The sequence below is a fragment of the Hydra viridissima genome, unplaced genomic scaffold (assembly GCF_058129835.1).
Source record: "Hydra viridissima isolate aposymbiotic clone 2 unplaced genomic scaffold, HvirCarnegie_v1 scaffold_1, whole genome shotgun sequence".
NCBI classification, from domain to species: domain Eukaryota; kingdom Metazoa; phylum Cnidaria; class Hydrozoa; order Anthoathecata; family Hydridae; genus Hydra; species Hydra viridissima.
Window position 1 is genome coordinate 30,818,932 of NW_028324300.1, and position 19,180 is coordinate 30,838,111.

General features: G+C 35.0%; 5 protein-coding genes across 6 annotated transcripts; 2 read left to right on the top strand and 3 right to left on the bottom strand.

The window, feature by feature from the left end:
- Positions 1-682: 682 nt before the first annotated feature.
- Positions 683-2,244, bottom strand: LOC149894470 (uncharacterized). The gene is made up of 2 exons (XM_090096935.1): positions 2,211-2,244; positions 683-2,139 (listed from the first exon to the last, which is right to left on the bottom strand). The coding sequence occupies exons 1-2, from the start codon at positions 2,227-2,229 to the stop codon at positions 761-763; spliced, it is 1,398 nt and encodes a 465-aa protein (XP_089953061.1). The 5' UTR covers positions 2,230-2,244; the 3' UTR covers positions 683-760.
- LOC149894471 (uncharacterized) lies at positions 2,062-2,808 on the bottom strand. The gene has a single exon (XM_090096947.1). The coding sequence runs from the start codon at positions 2,806-2,808 to the stop codon at positions 2,254-2,256; it is 555 nt and encodes a 184-aa protein (XP_089953073.1). The 3' UTR covers positions 2,062-2,253.
- A 6,325-nt stretch (positions 2,809-9,133) lies between these two features.
- Positions 9,134-9,610, top strand: LOC149894472 (uncharacterized). The gene has a single exon (XM_090078398.1). The coding sequence runs from the start codon at positions 9,134-9,136 to the stop codon at positions 9,608-9,610; it is 477 nt and encodes a 158-aa protein (XP_089934524.1).
- A 48-nt stretch (positions 9,611-9,658) lies between these two features.
- LOC149894473 (uncharacterized) lies at positions 9,659-10,333 on the top strand. Its single transcript, XM_090078410.1, has one exon. It carries the CDS (start codon positions 9,659-9,661, stop codon positions 10,331-10,333), a length of 675 nt encoding a protein of 224 aa, XP_089934536.1.
- Positions 10,334-10,788: 455 nt separating this feature from the next.
- On the bottom strand, positions 10,789-19,105 carry LOC145197292 (uncharacterized). 2 transcript variants are annotated; one of them, XM_090093014.1, is made up of 6 exons: positions 18,940-19,105; positions 17,335-18,239; positions 17,024-17,176; positions 16,672-16,896; positions 11,652-11,895; positions 10,789-11,466 (listed from the first exon to the last, which is right to left on the bottom strand). In XM_090093014.1, exons 2-5 carry the CDS (start codon positions 18,206-18,208, stop codon positions 11,672-11,674), a joined length of 1,476 nt encoding a protein of 491 aa, XP_089949140.1. In that variant the 5' UTR covers positions 18,209-18,239; positions 18,940-19,105; the 3' UTR covers positions 10,789-11,466; positions 11,652-11,671. The 2 variants fall into 2 exon arrangements, with proteins under 2 accessions (XP_089949140.1, XP_089949131.1); XM_090093005.1 differs by having other exon boundaries at positions 17,335-18,271; positions 18,940-19,064.
- Between the last annotated feature and the right edge of the window lie 75 nt (positions 19,106-19,180).

The following is a 19,180-nucleotide window of genomic DNA, read 5'->3' on the forward strand; positions in this document are numbered from 1 at the left end:
GCATCTGTTTTAATTAGAATGACCTCAACTTGGCCAGAAAATCATAATTGCTAAAATCATAAATGCCTTTGCTAGGTGAGCTAAAAAACCGTAGAATATGGTATGTTGGAACAGCTTGCCTTAAGAGCCTTAACAAATGCCCATTCACTTCTGAAAAAGAATTGAAAAATCAAGGTCGTGGATCGTTTGACTATTGTACTGGTATTAAATCTAATAACATAGCTGTTTCTTGGATAGATAACAAGGCAGTTACTTTAATCTCATCTTTTGCTAGTATTGAACCAATCAACTCAGTAAGGCGTTCACAGTGTTATAAAATGGGTTCTAACCTTGACTTTCTGACCCGAGAAAACCCTTTTGTGGAATGATAGCCCACACTATGGGGATCACTTGGATATAAGTATTAAAATCAGATTACAACGTCCTGGCAAGTTATTGACAGGGCCGTACCGAACGACAAAGACGTGGGGGGGGGGGGTGTGTGTGAAAATGAAAAAAACAAATTTTACCGACAAGATTTTTTTTTTTTTTTTTTTTTTTTTTTTAGAAGCCAAATTTCAGTTTTAACCGACATAAACCATAATTTTCGAGTTTTCCGTCAAAAACCGACAGAATATAGTACAAAATATAGGTTATTCCAATAAATATGAACTAGGGAAACAAAAAGAATTATCTAAAATGAAATGTGTATCTAAAATGAAAATTATGCTTTAAAATAAATATTCTAATACAAGAAAAAATCATTCTAAAATGGCTCTTTTCACAAGCAATGTTTACTATTAAAGTCCACAAGGCAGCATTGCAACTTTTTACTGTATTCAGGATGATGGTTAGGTTGTTTGTACCTTTGCCAATGCACTTGAAAGTTGTGATGCATTGCCTCTGTTGCTTGTTCTGAGTAAAGTCCGAGAGCTTGGCCGTGTTTGTCAATGAAATCTTTAACATGAAAAAATACAGCATGAACCTTGGGTGTCACAGAAACATTTTGCAGTGCCACATAAGCCACTCTGAAAGCTTCAATTTTTTGTACATAACTTGGATCAAGAACGCATCCAAAACAGGCAGACACTACTGCATTGAATTTTCGAAATACATCAACTAATGGTATTGCAGCATAGCATGAGTGTTTCTCGACAATAGATTGAAGAAGATCAATATTTTTTAGCAGCTTCCTGCACTCATTTCCTGCAAAATGCCCTCCATGATAAGGCTGTTGTTTAATGTGCAGTGAATCAGTCCAAAGAGTTCCTTGAGGGAAAACTTTTAGTAGGGCAGCAAAGAGATGATTGAAAACACCAATAAGGAGATGCAACTCCATTGGCGGTATGAAGTCCAAAACTAATGTGCCACCAGCAAGATCAAATACAGGAGAATGAACAACATTCATGTAATCACGAGCTCTTTTGATGTTTGAATCTGCTGCATTGAAAAGTGAGACATTCTGATCAAGAGATTGGAAAGTTCTTAATATTCCTTGATTTAAAAGGTCCGTTACACTTGACTCACACCAGGTGCAGGGGTGTGCACTTGAGTGTGCTTGGAGACCACAAATTATATTTGCCAGTTTTAGGTCACAGGACAACACAAAATCTTGGTCTCTCATATTGATCAATTCGAAAATTTGAGACACATTTGAGTAGTTTTCTTGCAGGTCCTCAGAGACAGCAATAATAAGTTGCCGCTTAACTCCCGTGTCCTTGAAAAACTTGTTTGTGCAATTGAGTTTTGCTGGGGGAGTGTTAGGTTCACGATTTAATTCAATAATTCCAAGGCTTACTTTCAGGAATCCTCCCCCACCGTCATATCCAACTTTCACAATATGATTGTTTGATGTGCTTCTCATAGAGATGAGTTCATTTTTAAGCTCTTTGAAGTCCTTGCAATGAATGACAGTCCTTCCGCATCCAGCATGATCTTTAATCAATGAACTCGTGAAATGGTGAGAAAGCTGCTTACTAACTGCATCAAATTTTACAGCATAGTTTTTCTCAACAATATGTTGTGAAGTTGACTGATCAATTGTAACAGCTAGTCTCTTGATGCCATTGTTTGAAAGCCCTGTGTTTGCCTGAACTTGAACAAGTTCTCTTATACTAATTGATGGGTTTGGAGGAAATAGTTTTCTAGCTGATGAGGAACCTAAAATAAATGCAGATATTGTTTAATTTCGAAATTTCTAAAATATCTTTTCATGAAAGTTAAACTTTTACCTGGCATTATTGGAAGCATTCTTCCACCTTGTGGTTGACTCAATCAAACAGTGCCATGTGGAGAAGAATCCTTACTTGAAACAACAAGAGCAGCAACTCGTTCAGATGCAACAGGATCCTTGGTTGCAACAGCAACAAGGTTATTTCGCAAAGTGCCCTTTGTGCAATGATGAGGTAATCCTCTTCCAATAATTGAAAAACAGTCAGAGCATCGTTTTTGGACAGTTGAAGATGGAGTATTTTGTGCTGAGTTCTGCAAAAGCTGAGTTTTCTGTTGACCATTATTTCTCAGTTTTCCAACAGAACAAATCAAACAGTCACATTGTGTGTCTCTAGTTTGAGGTCGAATTTTTATAGTCTCAAAATTGTAAAGTGATGGGAGATGGATGTGTTCTCCAGAATCCTTTCTTCTTAAACAAGAACGACACTTTTCACAAATTCCAAGTGGAACTTTGTCATTACTAAAATCGATCCTCTCATTGAGTATTGTTTGGCATTTTTCTTTTAGGAAAGGTGTCAGTTCCCTCTGACATTTACTGAAGCAAAGAAAACAGACAGTTTTCCTGCAGTCTTGGTGGTTTTTTGCTGTATTCGGCATTTCTTTGTAAAATTAGATGTGCGCAGTTTTGCTCTCGTGAATAAAGTAAATAAATCATGCCTTTTCCCGAAATTTTTATTTTCCCGAAATTTTCCCGAAATTCAAAAACTGTCTTATTTTCACAGTTAAAAATAATTTTTATGAAAAGTTAAACAGAAAAACAGAAGAATAAAAAAAATATTATATTTGTTTGGTAATAAAGGAAGCTTATCTTCTTGATATCTTTTAATTTTTCAACTTTTTTTTATGTTTTCATAAAACATAATGCTCTTTATGCTACAGTATGTTTGTTTACTTGAATTTAAAATTATATCTTACTGTAAAAATGCAAAATAAGCTGTCATTTCGAATGTGTGTGTAATCAATAAATTCAGAAAATTTAAACATCAATAACTTGCCAGGACGTTGTAATCTGATTTTAATACTTATATCCAAGTGATCCCCATAGTGTGGGCTATCATTCCACAAAAGGGTTTTCTCGGGTCAGAAAGTCAAGGTTAGAACCCATTTTATAACACTGTGCGTTATGATAGAAAAACCCGGAAATATTATGGTAAAATAACCATATATTGTCCAGTTTTATAATAAAAATATGGGTGGAGTTGACAAACTGGATATGATGTGCTCATTCTACAAACCAAATTTAAAATGCCATAGATGGTATATATATATATGGGCTCATACCCTTCTTATTGCGTTATCAAATGCCTGGTTTTTGTATCGTCGGGACTTAAAAACTAATTTGCTCCGGTTCATGCCTCTAAAAATTTTCATGCTGCAGTAGCTTCTAGCTTGGTAACTGTTGTAAAAAGAAAAGCTGGAAGAGCATCTCCTGATGCAATACCTATACCAACTAAAAGAGCTGCTGCTGTTCAGAGTAATCCTACATAAGATATCCGTCTAGATGGATTTGACCACTTACCAACTCATAGTGACAAACGGCAGCGGTGTAAGAAATGCAAAAAGTGCAATGTTTGGTTATGCTTAAATTAAGTCAGAAATTGTTATCATGACTACCATTAATGGCATTTAAAATTTGTTTATATTTATAGTACAAATGGTTGTAAACTGTCTTATAAGATGTATTGCTTTACATGTTTTTTATTTAACAAGAAGAGACTTCGTAAATTGAAATCAATTTTCAAATTTCTTTAATGTTTCTTTATATATTTAAATACAAAATCTTTTTCTTTAAGAAAACTTTTGTAATTTTTTTCCTCAAACTCCCATTGTAGCAGATATGCTACAATGACGAAATTGGGTTTGCTAGTGAAATTTTAAAATTTTATTTTTTAATTCATAATCTAGGCCCTAAAACTATTGCTTTTTGAAGTTTTTGGAATTTTTTGAAAATTTTAAGCCCTGGTGGGCGCTAAAGGGTTAAACCGTTTATATTCTGTTTGTTTAAGTTTTTCTTTTAGCAGTTTCATTGGCGCTAATTTACTTCTCTACCACCTCTTTTTATTTTTGATTATGGTAGAGAATTTTATCCTGATTAATAATCGTATAAAAACATAGACCTGAAAACCAAAGGAAAGTTCTCTAATTTGATGTTGAAGTGTCAAAAAAATATACCAAAAACGCTAATATTCGCCATCTTTTTTTATAACACTTCAAAATTTCATTATTTAATTACGCCGCCTGGTTTCTGTAGTTTGAAAGTAATTAAAATTTTCATGAAAATTCAGAAAGTATTCATGAAGATTCCGATGCAAAAAATTTGCAAAAAACAAAATGTAATTATAAAAGACTCTCTCTATAAGAAATGTTTCTTTATTTCTTTTTTAAAATTAAAATGGCGAATGCTAGACGACCGACTATTATTGAGTTTGATAGTCTTAATTTACCGGAAATTGGTCGCAGGTTTAAAAACAATAATAACGAGTGTATCCGTTGGTGCCTGGAGTTTGGTTCACATGCTATCAATACGATCTCTCCTCGATGTAACATCCAGTGCACCGAACAAAATAGTCATAATATCGATGGAAAGATTTGGAGATGCATGCAAAAACAATGCAAAAAGAAAATAAGTATTGGTGTTGGGAGTTTTTTTTGAAAGATCTCAACTGAAACTTTGGCAAATAATAGGTATTACCTAAATTTGGACTAGCAGCGCCGGAAAAAGTCGTGGCCTTTCAGTAGAAGACATTTAAAAGGATTTAGAAATTGGTAGCAACAAAACTGTTGATTGGAATCAATTTTGTAAAGACATTGCCGTTACTTATTTCTTTAACAACCGTGTGCAATTAGGAGGACCAGTTTCAATAGTGGAAATAGATGAATCACTTTATTCAAGAAGGAAATACAACCGAAGTAGAATTCTAGAAGATCAATGGATTTTTGGTGCGTACGATATAGCGACTAAAGAAGGGTTACTCATTCCTGTAGCGCACCGCAATGCTGCAACCTTACTACCCATCATTATACAATGGATTCGTCCTGGAACTGAAAGATTGAGCGATATGTGGGAAACATTACGAGGTTTAGCAGTGTAAGGTTTACAACATGGTACAGTAAACCATTCTTTACATTTTGTTGATCCCGCAACAAATGTTACAACAAACAGGGTTGAGGCAATGTGGCAAAGAAGCAAAGCCAAATTTAAAGCTATGTTTCGGCCCACAAATCGAGAAATGATTCCCGATTATTTGTCAGAATTTATGTGGGCGCAACGTTTTAAAGAATATTCTTGTTTTCACTTTTGGAACCAAGTTGTTGATGAATATCCCGTTTGATTAATATTTTTGTATATAGTAACATATGTCTATCTAAAATCATTAATATATTTTTTAAAAATCTATATAATCTGAAAATAAGAAAAAAACTTCTAGTAGGTTTTTTAGCAGCTATGTACGTTCCAATACCTTTGTCCGACAATGTTCGTCTCATGAGCTCTCTGCTAACTTTTGGATTATTTTTTGACTCATTGAAGATTTGTGCTAGCTTTTTGTAGCTGAGTCTGGGGTTTTCTCTGCTCATTCTGAATATACCATTTGTATCACCTTTAAATGAAATTTCTGAGTAAACGGTAATAAGTCAAAACTTACTTTTTTTTATTTTATTAACAAATAACCTATTTTCCAAATTGGAAAAATAATTATTTTGATATCTATTTCCGTTAGATTTTTATTCAAGAAAAACCGAAGATTAGATTTGAAAATTCTGCAATCGTTTAAACTTTCGTGAATAGCTGTATAAAGACTGGTTACGATTTTGGAATCAATTCACGGTAGAAGTCGACAACTCAATCATATCAAACATCAGCAAATTCAACTACTTACTGGAACTCGTCGAAGGAAAGCCCAGAGAGGACATACTTGGTTTACCACATTCGTTGGAGAGATACGATGAAGCTAAGCGCATATAAAAGAAACTTACGGAAAAGATATTTGGGTTCACAAAGCATTGATTAAAGATTTGGAAGAATTAACGGCTATACACAGCACGCACAAGATCAAAGAAGTTCACGACTTTTACAACAAGCTTGCGACAACTGTACGAACATTGAAAACTATGCAGAAACTACAAACGGCTCAATCATTCGTGTATTTATTGATGGATAAACTTGGACCAGTTCGTGAAATACTCACACAAAACGATGATGGAAGGGAAGAATGGGGACTGGAGCAATTTAGCGAAAAGTTACAAAAGTGCATTGAAAGGAATTCGTTGAACTCAATTTTTAACTCAAGCGACGAACAAACAAAGGGCGATAAAAAGAACGCAAACGTGCAGTCAAGGTCCTATGAACATCGAAGCACTACATTCAAACAATACAATGGCGGTCATTATGACAAAGAAATCATGGCAACTAGTGGCAAGCATGGATGTATCTACTGTGGGTTAAAAAATCACAAAAGTGAAGATTGTACAAAAGTGCTAACTGTTGCAAGACGTAGGGAGATTTTAACAAGCAAAATATTATATTACAACTGCATTGGTTACGGACATTCGGCGGTAAATTGTAAATCAAGAGGATGCAGAAAGTGCAACAAAAAACATCACACGTCCATTTGTCAAGATGGGAACGCAACAATGAATGGTAAAATGGAAAATAAAAAAGAAACCATAGGAGTGGTGCTTAATGCAAGTACAACTATTCACCCAACAGTGATCGCAAAAGTAAATGGTGAAAAAGCAAGGATAAAGTTGGTTACGGGTTCTGGAAGTTCCTATATATGTACGAACTTGATTACGAAACTAAAGCTGAAACCTACATGAAAGGAATATAAAAGCATTGAACAACTCTATGGAACGGTGTCCACCGTTCCATAAAGCTGTTCAATGTGAAAAAGCTTGTGGAAATATATAATGTTACGTTAGAATCAACGACGACCCCGGAATTTCGAATTAAAGTCGAATGCACCAACGCAAAAAAGGAAACATTCACCTTTTTACACAATCCGATGATCAAGGATATTAACAAGCATTTTGCAAAACTGAGGAGATTGAAATTTAGCGATGATGAAGGGAGTGACGAACTTCAACCTGTTCACATTATACTTGGTGCTGCTGATTATCAACGTATAAAAACCACGGAGCCGGTAGTTCTCGGAAAAAATCCGGATAAAGATCCAGGAGCCGAATGAACTCTTTCTGGGAGACGAACACAATTGAGTCCTGGTATTGAGAAAAGTTTCTAATTGAACACTGGTCGGGATGAGTTCGAGCAAATGTGTAGTTTAGAAGTATTTGGATTATCAGACACAAACAGCGAGTAAATGTTCCACTAAGACTTCAGCGAAAAATTGCATCAAACAGACAAAGGTTACTATGAAACCAGAATGCCGTGGAAAAAGGGTGTTGTTCAACTGCCAAACAATCTGGCTTTTAAAAGATTGGGAAGTGTAAAAACTCGATTGAAAAAACTTAAAAAACTAGAACAGTATAACAATATAATAATGGAACAGATCAATGAGGGAATATTGGAAATGGCACTAGAAAAACCTACTGGAAAAATTATTCACTACGTTCCTCATCAAGCGGTAATCAAAAATATGCTGAATCAACGCAAATCTTAATGGAAGCTGGTTTCCAGCTGCACAAATGACATAGCAACGTAAGCAAATTGGAAAGCAACGCTGAGGTCAAATCAACAAAAATACTTGGGATTCCTTGGAACAAAGAAACGGATCAACTATCGATTGACTTTACTGCATGCAACGCTATTGGAAATAAAGAAGTGATAACAAAAAGGACAATGCTATCCGCTATCAACAGTGTCTTTGACGTATTGGGATTTAGTGCACCTGTTTTAATTACTGGAAAAATACTATACAGTCGACTATGCTTATTAAAACTCGGATGGGATCAACAAATTCCAAATGAACTTTCAGAAGAATAGAAGACCTGGATCAAGGTGATTAGAATTAAAAGAACTATTTCAATTCCGCGGAGCGTTTTGTCTGAAGAATCATTGAAATGGAGCTCCATGTGTTTTCAGACGCAAGTAAATCAGCAGTATGTGCATGCGTCTACATTGCAGCGAGCCATCAATATTCAAAAACAAGCAACTTACTTGTAGCAAAAGCACGGATTGCACCAAGGGATCTAAGTATTCCTAGACTGGAGCTGGTAGCGGCGCGTACCTTGAGCAAGTTAATGAATCATGTTAGGAAGACATTAAACAAGTATAATGTTATTGAAGTATATCATTGGGTTGACAGTACTGTGGTACTTTACTGGTTAAAAGAAAGGGGCAGTCGGTCACAGTTTGTAAGGAACCGAGTTCAACAGATACTATTGAATGGAGAAGTAAAATGGCTTTATGTCCCAACAAAAGAAAACCCAAGTGATCTTGGAACAAGAGGAGTGAGTCCTGATAAATTATCAAGCTTGTGGCTCAATGGACCTATATGGGTGAGACACAAAGAAAATTGGCCAATCCAACCAGAAATAATAGAAGCGCCGTATGCATCATGTGAAAATGTTGGTATGAAAGAGAACGTCAGTATGGCAACTGAAGAAATAAAGGGACATCATATATTTAAAGAAATGTTGAGTAAACACAAGTTGTGGAAGATCATAAGAATATCACCTTTCATAAAAAGGTTTATTTACAACTGTCGGAATAAAGAAAAAGTAACAGGACCACTGAAAGCTGAAGATATAACTGAAGCGGAGTTGATGAATATGTTACTACAAGAAGCTGTTGCAATAAAGTCCGATGTGGATGGAACTTAAACAGGATGAAAAACAGCTTTGGAGATGTCACGGAAAAGTCTCTGGGTATAATCCAATATTTGCACCAAAAGGTTTTCAATTAACTCTAAGAATTATTGAGCATCATCACGCGAAAACGTTACACGGGGGAGTGGAAGATACAATGAGTAGAATAAGAGAAAGATTTTGGATTCCAAATTTAGGAGTTGCCGTAAAAAAGGTCATTCGTGAATGCAATCTATGTAAGAGATATAGAGTGAAACCGCTGTTACCACAAACGAGAGCAATGTTACCACGCTTTAGAACTGAAGATATCGAACCGTTTACGGTTACAGGTGTTGATTTTGCCGGTCCGCTAAAGTATAAAGCGGCAGAAAAGTTGATCGAAAAATGTTATGTTGCATTGTTTACATGCGCATTTACAAGAGCTGTCTACCTAAGAATTTGTCATGATCTATCGGCAGGAGAATTTCAGAGAATTTTAAAGGAGTTTGTGACCAGAAAAGGACCACCACAAATGATGATTAGTGATAACGCAAAGACATTTGTGGCAACAGGGAAGTGGTTACTAACACTTAAGAAGGATGAAAATCTAGCAAACTATCTTTTAACCAAAGCCATAAAATGGAGGTTTAATTAATCAAGAGCGCCGTGGTGGGGAGGTTTGTTTGAAAGATTAATTGGAATAATGAAGAAAAGTTTGTCAATAACAATCGGTAAGGGCATCCTAAATTTCTTTGAATTGGAAGAAGTATTGTTGGATGTGGAATGCGCTATGAACAACAGGCCACTTTGTTACCAAGGTGACCAATTCGATAATCAAGTATTGACGCCAAATGTGTTAATTAGGGGGAGACCTGCAGTTTTGCTTGAAGAAGATATCGATTTAATAACAAGAGACGATTGCGTACTACGGAGAGTCAAGTTTGTGAAAAATTGTAAGGATCACTTAAGGAAAAGATGGATGAACGAGTACGTGCACGCAATGGAAGAACGACTGCAAGCAAGGGAAAAGAGAGGCAACGTGAAACTCCCAGGTGTCGGAAGTATGGTGCTCATTAAAGACGATGTGAAGGACAAGACACTTCTCAACATCGGTCGAATCGAAAACAACATTAAAGGGAAAGATGGACTTATTCGTGGCTTTAAGATACGCCTGGGAAATGGTTATGTAATTGAACGACCAACTCAGTTGGTGTGTGACTTGGAAATGAGTTGTGGGGCAGAAAGCGAAATCGAATCGGACAAGTATTTGGAAACCAGAGCCGAAGAGGATACCTTGAAAAGAGAAACGAGACTGGCAAAATTGGATGCAAGACAAAAGATCAATTACATCATGGAAGACGAGATGGAAGAAAGCTGATTAAAGCCGTAGTCTCAACTTTAATCGGGGGAGGGTGTCGTGAAAAAAAATCTTCAGGATGTAATTAGCGTGTACGAAGGTGTTAATGTTTTGTAGGTGCTAATGAGCAAAGGTGTTAACGTTTGTAGGTGCTAATGTGTGTAGGTGTTAATGTTTATAGGTGTTAATGTATGTAGGTGTTAATCTATGTAATTAATATTGCATTAAATGTGTGAAAATGACGCAATTGTAAAAATGTATAAAAAAAGAGTGTATTTTGTAAAATGTATTGATTCGCAGTCAGATGTAAAAAATATTATCAAGTTTAAAAAGGTGACTCTTTAGTGTCTCAGGGAAAGTCTAAATAATTCCCCAAAACTGTAGCCTTTGACTATTGATAAATAATATTATAAAAGTTATATATTATAAATATATAAATAATAAATTTAAGTCTGGTGTAATACTATATGAGGTTCTTGTAAATAGAATTATTCAGAAAAAATATACACGTTGTATTATATACAATAAAATTTACACCTTTATCTAGGAATACACAGTCACATCATGTCAGCAACTACTAACTGAATGCTCTGAATAATCAATCCCACAATTCAATCTGATTGCTTTTGGAAAGAAATAAAAAAATAATTTTAATATAAACTGGAAAAATCTTGTCAACAGACCCTAATCTCCAGTCAATCCCCAATCCCCAAGATCAGTTTAAGTAAATTAATATATTGAATTACGTGACTACTTGGAGTGAAAATAAGCTTCAGAAATCGGAAAATGCCAACCAGACGTTCAACTTACAAAACTCTGCAGACGTGCAGCTGCAAAACTGTCTAGTCGGTCAATATTTAACGCTTGATGAATTTCATGTTAATTTCTGGAGTAAAAGGTCCCTGAGGACTTTACCAATTGCACCTGGGTGTGGCGTTCTCCTAAGAAAACAAAAATCATCTCTGAGGATACAAAATACAACTCATCGCCGATGAGACAAACAGAAGATACACGATTTCCTTTTAAGATTGCGATGCACTCTTTTGTAGCAAACACGAATTCGTTTCCACTGGTTATCTGTTCGCAATGGAATCTTCTTCTTTTATAGCCAAATGCAGCATATTAATTCTCATGTTATTGCATACTAATTTGTCCTAAAGGATGCACAAAGTTTGAGTTATCAAACATTTGTTACAGGATGTAACAAAATTCTTTATAAAAGGACGTACTTAAGTTTTCTTAATTATCCTTTTTTTTTTTTCTTTTTTTTTTTCATTAATACGACAAATAGTTAATGAACAAGTTTGTACAATTTTGAAAACAATTTGTTTTTTCTTACCAAAAATAGAGGTAGCATCTTTATTTGCTTTCGTCACCAGGTTTACAGCACATCATTTCATCGCATGCGCTGTCTAGTGAACATAAAACCATGCATTGACCACGTCTATCTATATTTTCATCATGTCTTTCAAATTCAATTTGCACTGTTGTGGAGTGTATTCCTTCTCTATGAAAAAACTCTTTTATCTTTAAAGAAGTTTCCTCATAATCTTGCGGTGTAGCAAACTTTACGTGAAGCGAAGCTAAAAACGTAATTTATAATACATTATATATATATATATATATATATATATATATTAGGGTGTCCCGTTTTCAGGGTCATATTTTATTTCGACTGCTCCTAGCATTTTTCTGCTGCGTATATGTGAGAAAATGAGATCTGTAAAGTTTTAGAGCTCTAACTTTATTTTTGTGACTACACAAGCCACATTAAGTTTCAAAAATCATGATTTTTGGGTGAAAAAAGCCTATTTTTACAGTGCTTGTGTAATCACACTTTGAAAGGTACAGGCTAATCTTATGTTGAACCATGTTCTAAAATCCCTAATTAGTTAGAAAAAAATTGGGAGCAGTTTGAATAAAACAGTTAATTAGGTTTGAAGTGAGTTCAAAGATACATGGTTCAACATAAGATTGGTTAAAAAGGTCACTGCAATTTACCCATTTTTATGCGATTTGACGCGGTTGACAAAATCAAACAAAATACTGACCTAAAATCCTAAGATCAAAAATAACAACCTTCTCTGCTGTGGATTTTCTCATGACTTCAAGCTCATTTGTGAAGAAAATTGTCAGTGTTTGGTTAAAAAGGTCACTGCTATTTATGAAAAAGCTGGAATTCCAACATCCAGAGTGGACAAAGTACAGAACAAAATGAGTGAATTACCGATTTCTCTTCAAAAAAGGCAAAACACTAAAGAAAAGAGAATAATTTTCAAATACATTATTTTGCCTGTTCTTTTTGATGTTATGCCCAGAGATGTGATACAAATATTAGAGAAAGATAACAAAAGATCTCAGGTAGACAAGGCAGAAGATATTATTTTCATAAATGATCAAAGAAGTTGCAGGAAAATGTACATTGGGAAGAAAGATAAAAGGTACATTTGTCCTGCTCAAAGATCTCAACAGGCAAGAGTAAGAATGTTGAGCAGATCATGACCAGAGTTATCAGTCTGAGCTGCAGGTTTCATCTTCAAGAGAAACAGACACCTCTAATTCTACAGACTTGAGTAAAGATGAGATAGATCCATAACCATCTACATCTGCTGGCATAGTAGGAGATACTGTCCTTGTTTCGAAGGTTAAACACATAAGCATCAGAGCTCAATCTAATATTTTAAAGCAGGTGGCTGATATAAGTGGACTTTCCAGTAAAGGTATTTCAAAATCCAATATACACAGAATTGGTAGAAAGGTCATACAGGAAACAGCGGAGGAAGCCAGGGATGCTTAAAAAGCAAAGGCTGGATCAAACATAATTCTTCATGATGATGGTAAGCTAGTCAAAGAGTATACTGATGGAAAGAAACACAAAAGAGAGCGCTTAGCATTAAGTGTAACTTGTGATGGAAAACATTTTTTGCTTGGAGTACCTCCTGTCACTGATTCTACTGGAGTTTGTCATACTGAGAAGATTATTGAGATTTTAGAAGAAAACTCACTCAAAGAAGACATTAAAGGTCTAGTATTTGACACCACTGCGTCAAGTTATGGTTATACATCTATCTTGGAAGACCTGTTATGCATCTTGCTTGCAGAAATCATGTCTATGAGTGTCATATTAAGAATGTTGAAAAGCTTTTCAGGACAACCTCAGGTCCAGATAATCAACTCCTCAAGAAACTTTTGGATGAGTTTTCTCTTATTCAGATTGAACAAAATAAACTTTGTCAGATGAGGAAAAGACTGATATTGCTGAAAGAATCCTGATGATAAATGATTTAAAGGAAAAGCATCCTCTGTCATTTATGTATAAGAAGGTTAATATATCAGGTTTCATTGAGAAAGAAGAAGAGAGCCCCAGGTTGTCTGAGTTTTTTAATTGAGAATCCATTTTGATATTTAACATCTTGAAAATGAATTTAAAAAATGGATAGCCAGTAACTTGAATGGATGATGATTCCACCTAGTATGTGGAACAGATTGTCTGGCTACACAAAGTTCAAGGATTTTATCTCCAACATTCCTTTAACTAATGATGTTGCAGAGAGGAATGTTAAGGTTATAGATGGCTTTGTTGATGGAAGCAATGATGAAGAGCTGAGGCAAGATCTTCTTCTAGCAGTGGACCAGAAAAGAAAGGCTGGAAGACCCCAAGGGGTGGTGGAAAGAAAAGAAAATGTTAATATGTTGTAGAATTAGTGGTTAAAATATGTCATGTATAATATATAAATTGAATTAAATATATAATTGGTACTTTTTAACCGATTTAGAATTTTTGTTGGTCTAATTAGGTGTAAAAAGGGTTCGGAGATCGATTTAGACCCATTTTGTAATGATTACATCAGTATTTTGTTTGATTTTGTCAACCGCGTCAAACTGCATAAAAATAGGTAAAATGTGTCAACTGCGTATCTTTGAACTCACTTCAAACCTAAATAACAGTTTTATTCAAACTGCTCCTAATTTTTTTCTAACTAATTAGGGATTTTAGAACATGGTTCAACATAAGATTAGCCTGTACCTTTCAAAGTGTGATTACACAAGCACTGTAAAAATAGGCTTTTTTCACCCAAAAATCATGATTTTTGAAACTTAATGTGGCTTGTGTAGTCACAAAAATAAAGTTATAGCTCTAAAACTTTACAAATCTCATTTTCTCACATATACGCAGCAGAAAAATGCTAGGAGCAGTCAAAATAAAATATGACCCTAAAAACGGGACACCCTAATATATATATATATACAGTATTGGACAAAACATTTGCAACCAACATCGAACAATGCTAAAAAGTGTTCCTAATTTTACATGTCTTAAAAACGAAACGGACTATACTACCACAGCAAACAGTTCAGGAGTCTGGAGTCATAGCATGCTATGACATGAGCAATCAGCTGACAGGTGATAGCACACAGGCAGAATTTCGTTGACAAGTGCCATTTTGCAGCGGACAAAACAAGTGCAACTTTTTTGGTTTGTTTCATTTTCTTAAGTCTGGTTCGTGTCAACGTCACAGAAGTTTTTTAATAATTAAAGGAAGTATCCAAAAGTTTCCAGAAGCATGCAGAAGCTTCCAGAAGTTTCCAGAAGAAGCATCTGGAAGCATCCAGTAGCATCCAGATATTATTGAATAGGTTCACACTGGTTCAAATATTGAACAGGTTCACACAGGTTCATTTTACTATATAAGAGACATGTAAATCGACATGTAATTCAGTCAGTATATGGAAGTCAATCAGTCAGTATTATCAAAACAGTTTATCGAAGTGAGTTTTATCAAAGTGTTTTATCGAAGAACATCAACACAAGAAGTGAAATGCAACAAGTGTTTCATTACATCAATACAGTCCACATCCAACCAAGACGTTGTGTTCCACAGAGCATTATTGTATCATCACAAGGTAAATGTAACACGGTAAGCCTTGAGAAGCGTGATTATTTATTTTTATTATTTTTATGACTTCAAGTGCAAAAATGGCTCCCGACAGTCTTGGATTGGAACTAAGAAAGAATATTATTGGCGATCACGTAAGTGGAATGTCACAAAAAAGTATTTGTGATAAATATCGCGTGAAAAAATGGACCGTATCAAGACTATGTTCCAAATATCGTTCTACGGGGAAGTTGGCAGCAGATAACAAAGGTGGAAGACCGCGTTCCACCACTTCTAGAGAGGATTCTTTGATCGTCAGATCCGTCAAGAAGGATCCCTGGATATCATCAGCCGAGATACAAAAGCAATTAGAGCTGCCTGTATCGGACCGAACAATCAGACGACGTGCTGATTGTTCGGTCCGATACAGGCAGCTCTAATTGCTTTTGCCGGATTCACAGGCAGCTCTAATTGCTGAAGCCGGATTGTTTTCTCGACGCCCTGCAAAGAAACCGCTGATTTCACTAAAAAACCAGAAGAAAAGACTCCTGTTTGCTACATCTCATATTGACTGGAATGTGCAGAAATGGCGAACTGTCCTGTTCAGTGATGAAACGAAATTCAACATCATTGGGAGCGATGGCATTTGCCGTGTACGTCGACCGGCCGCAAAACGCCTCGATTTACGTTACTGCCATAAGACCGTAAAGCATGGTGGAGGCAATGTAATGGTCTGGGGGTGTTTTTCTGCTAACGGTCTAGGTCCAATACATCGAAACGATGGAATAAAGGACCGCTTTATGTATAAAAATATCCTGAAAGATGTTATGTTACCTCATGCTGAATGGAATATGCCAATAAAATGGGTTTTTCAGCAAGAGAACGATCCGAAACACTCTGCAAAAGTAGTCAAGCAAAATTAGTCAAGCATCCAAAAGGCCTGGGCAGCGATTCCACAAAGTTTCATTGATCACCTGATCGAATCTATTCCTCGAAGATGCAAGGCTGTGATCGACAACAAAGGATTCGCCACGAAATATTGATAGCGAAATACAGCTTGGTCAACATTTTGTCGAGTTGCACTTGTTTTGTCCGGAAGAAAATCAACTTTTTTTAATACTTTTGATTAATTTATTAATTTTCGTGCACAAATAATGAACTTTGTGATGAATAAAACTTGAAGAACTTTGTCTCTAAAGAGTTACATAATTATTTCTCTAAATTGAAAAAATGCAGCACTTTTATGTAAAGAAACTAAATTAGCATTATTTGGTTGCAAATGTTTTGTCCAATACTATATATATATATGTGTGTGTGTGTGTGTGTGTGTGTGTGTGTGTGTGTGTGTGTGTGTGTGTGTGTGTGTGTATGCGTGTGTGTGTGCGTGTGTGTATGTGTATTTTTGTTTGTGTTTGTCTGTTATATACGCAGTGGTTTTAAGGACTGAAGAGTCTGAAAATCTATTTTTCTAATTAAATGTACCTATAATTTTATCACCGGCTAGTTGCCATACGTGCAGCTCGTGAACGTTTCGTATCTGCGGTATTTTCTTTAAGAGACGTTCTTTCATATCTGTTACTTGGATATGATTTGGTACTGAGTTCATTAAAATCTTTGAAGTGTTCACAAGTAACGGAATAGAAGTTTTAAGAATAATCATTACCATAATAATTGACATTGTAGGATCGACATATAGTGTCCATGTACCTAAATTTCATAACGTAATGATAAATCACAGTTACATTAACAAACGTGGATAGCGATAAAACACGGCAATAAATGAATATAAAATAATCCAAATAATGAAATAATTTCGTGAGACTTAAACTTTTACCTGTTGCATACATTATAATTAAGGCGCTAGTCATAACAATAACACTGCCCAAGGCGTCACCAAGAATATGAAGGTAAACCGCGTGGACATTTAACTGGCCTGCGGATTGTGTTTGTGAGTGTTGCTTTTCACTACTCAGGTCAATTGAAGAATCTGTCATAAAATTAGATCAGCTTTAATAACAACAGCAACAACAACAATTATAACTACAACAACAATGATAAAAGTGTTTGACACTGATATAAGCATCCTACACAACATTTATAAATTTGTAAATACACAAGTTCAAAATATTAAAATATAACACTTACCTTCTTTATGTCTATCTTTTAAAAGTTTAGTTGTTTCGCCCCCTTCGCTTAAATCTTTTTCATTATCTTTAAAACTGTCATCTACACAGAGCTGTTCACAAGATTCATCGAAATCTGAATGAGAATGTTTCTTGGCTGTTCCCAAGCTCTGCTCTTTGCATGGTATATCTGTCTGTTCAACGCCATTTGAATGGCTATGTTGATGGGATACTTTACCAGGTGAATTACTATGAATATGAAGATGCTTGGATAATTTTTCATTTGTATTTTTTTTATCTCCATGCGAATGAAAGTCAGTTGCTCCTGTATGATCATGCTTATTCTCTTTTTTGCCCTGAGAATGGGAGTGAGACGCTCCTCCATGATTGTGTTTATTCTCTTTGTCACTGTGGGAATGGGAGTGTGACATTCCTCCGTGAGAATGACCATGTCCAGTTTGATAAAACAAAAACATCCCAAAGATGTTTACAACGAGTCCGGCGGCTCCTACCCAGAATACTAACATTGGATTCTCAATTGGTTCGACTAAAACAAGCCTCTTGATGGCCTCAATGAAAATTGAAAAGCATAACGCAACTAAAAACACTGCATTAACAAGTGCACCTAAGACTTCAGCACGTGCGTAGCCGTATGTATATTTATCCTTAGGGGCTTGCTTTGATGAATATTTTAACGCAAGCCAAGCAACTATTAATGATGCAACATCAGAGAGCATATGGAACGCTTCAGCTATTAAAGCCATAGAGTTTGTAATGTAACCAACAACGATTTCAATCAGAAAGAACACAGTTAAAAGGAACGTCATCGTAACAAATGAAGTCTTTCTCGACATGAGACATGGAACTTTCTCTTGAAGCTTTTCCAGGAAACCCATGTCGACTTTTTAAAATTCGACAACTAATCACCTGATGGATATTAAAGGGTTTTTTTGTAAAGGCTAAAACAGTTTTATAAAGAATTTTATAACAACGAAATTGGATGAAATATTTACAAACATTTCCTTGATTAATTATTTTTTATAAGTCAATTAATGAAAAACCAGTTTAATATGTTTTTAGGAAATAGTCTCTGAACAGAACCTAAATAAAGTGTGTGTAAACATTTAAAACATATTTAGAATTATCTAGAAAAGATGTTTTTTTTTTTAATAGAGAGCTTGCTTTGACGTCACAACTGCAGGTTTCTATAACACTGCTTAACTGCTTTGAGTTTTTATCAAGTGTAACTTTTTTTCCGATTGTTTCTGGACAAATTTCTGAAATTTTAGGTTTTTTTTCGTTGTGTCACATGCATACCCTTTATTTAGTTTTATATTTGTGCAACTCTCGGGGGAAGTTGTTTTTTAAAAGATTTCTTTCTTTAGTAGAATTACCCATTCAATTACATTTATCTTCAGAATTGTTTGTTATCAAAACAAAAAAGAGGACAATAAATTGTCAGAATTCAGACTCCTTTTTCTAAATGCATTAGTTTTGCTAACTTAATAAAAAAATCTTTTCCAACAGTGATAGATTAAAATTTGTTTAAAGTAATTTAAATGATATAACAAAATTTTCTTGTGATTTAAAAACCAAAGAAAAAAAAATTCATATAAACATTTATTACCAGATCTTTCTTTAAATTTTCACATCAATACCGAAAAACTACACCAGGGTCCGATGAAAGAACTTACTAAATATCAGTTGTTCGGTTGTTTATACTCAAAATATTCTTTAAGGTTTATTCTTCACGCATGATTTCTTTTATCAAAACATTCTGCTCGTATGCTTCTGTATGAAAGTTTCAGAAGTAAAAATCTCAATAACATTAAATAAGTTTATTCATAACATATTTATGAAAAATTTTT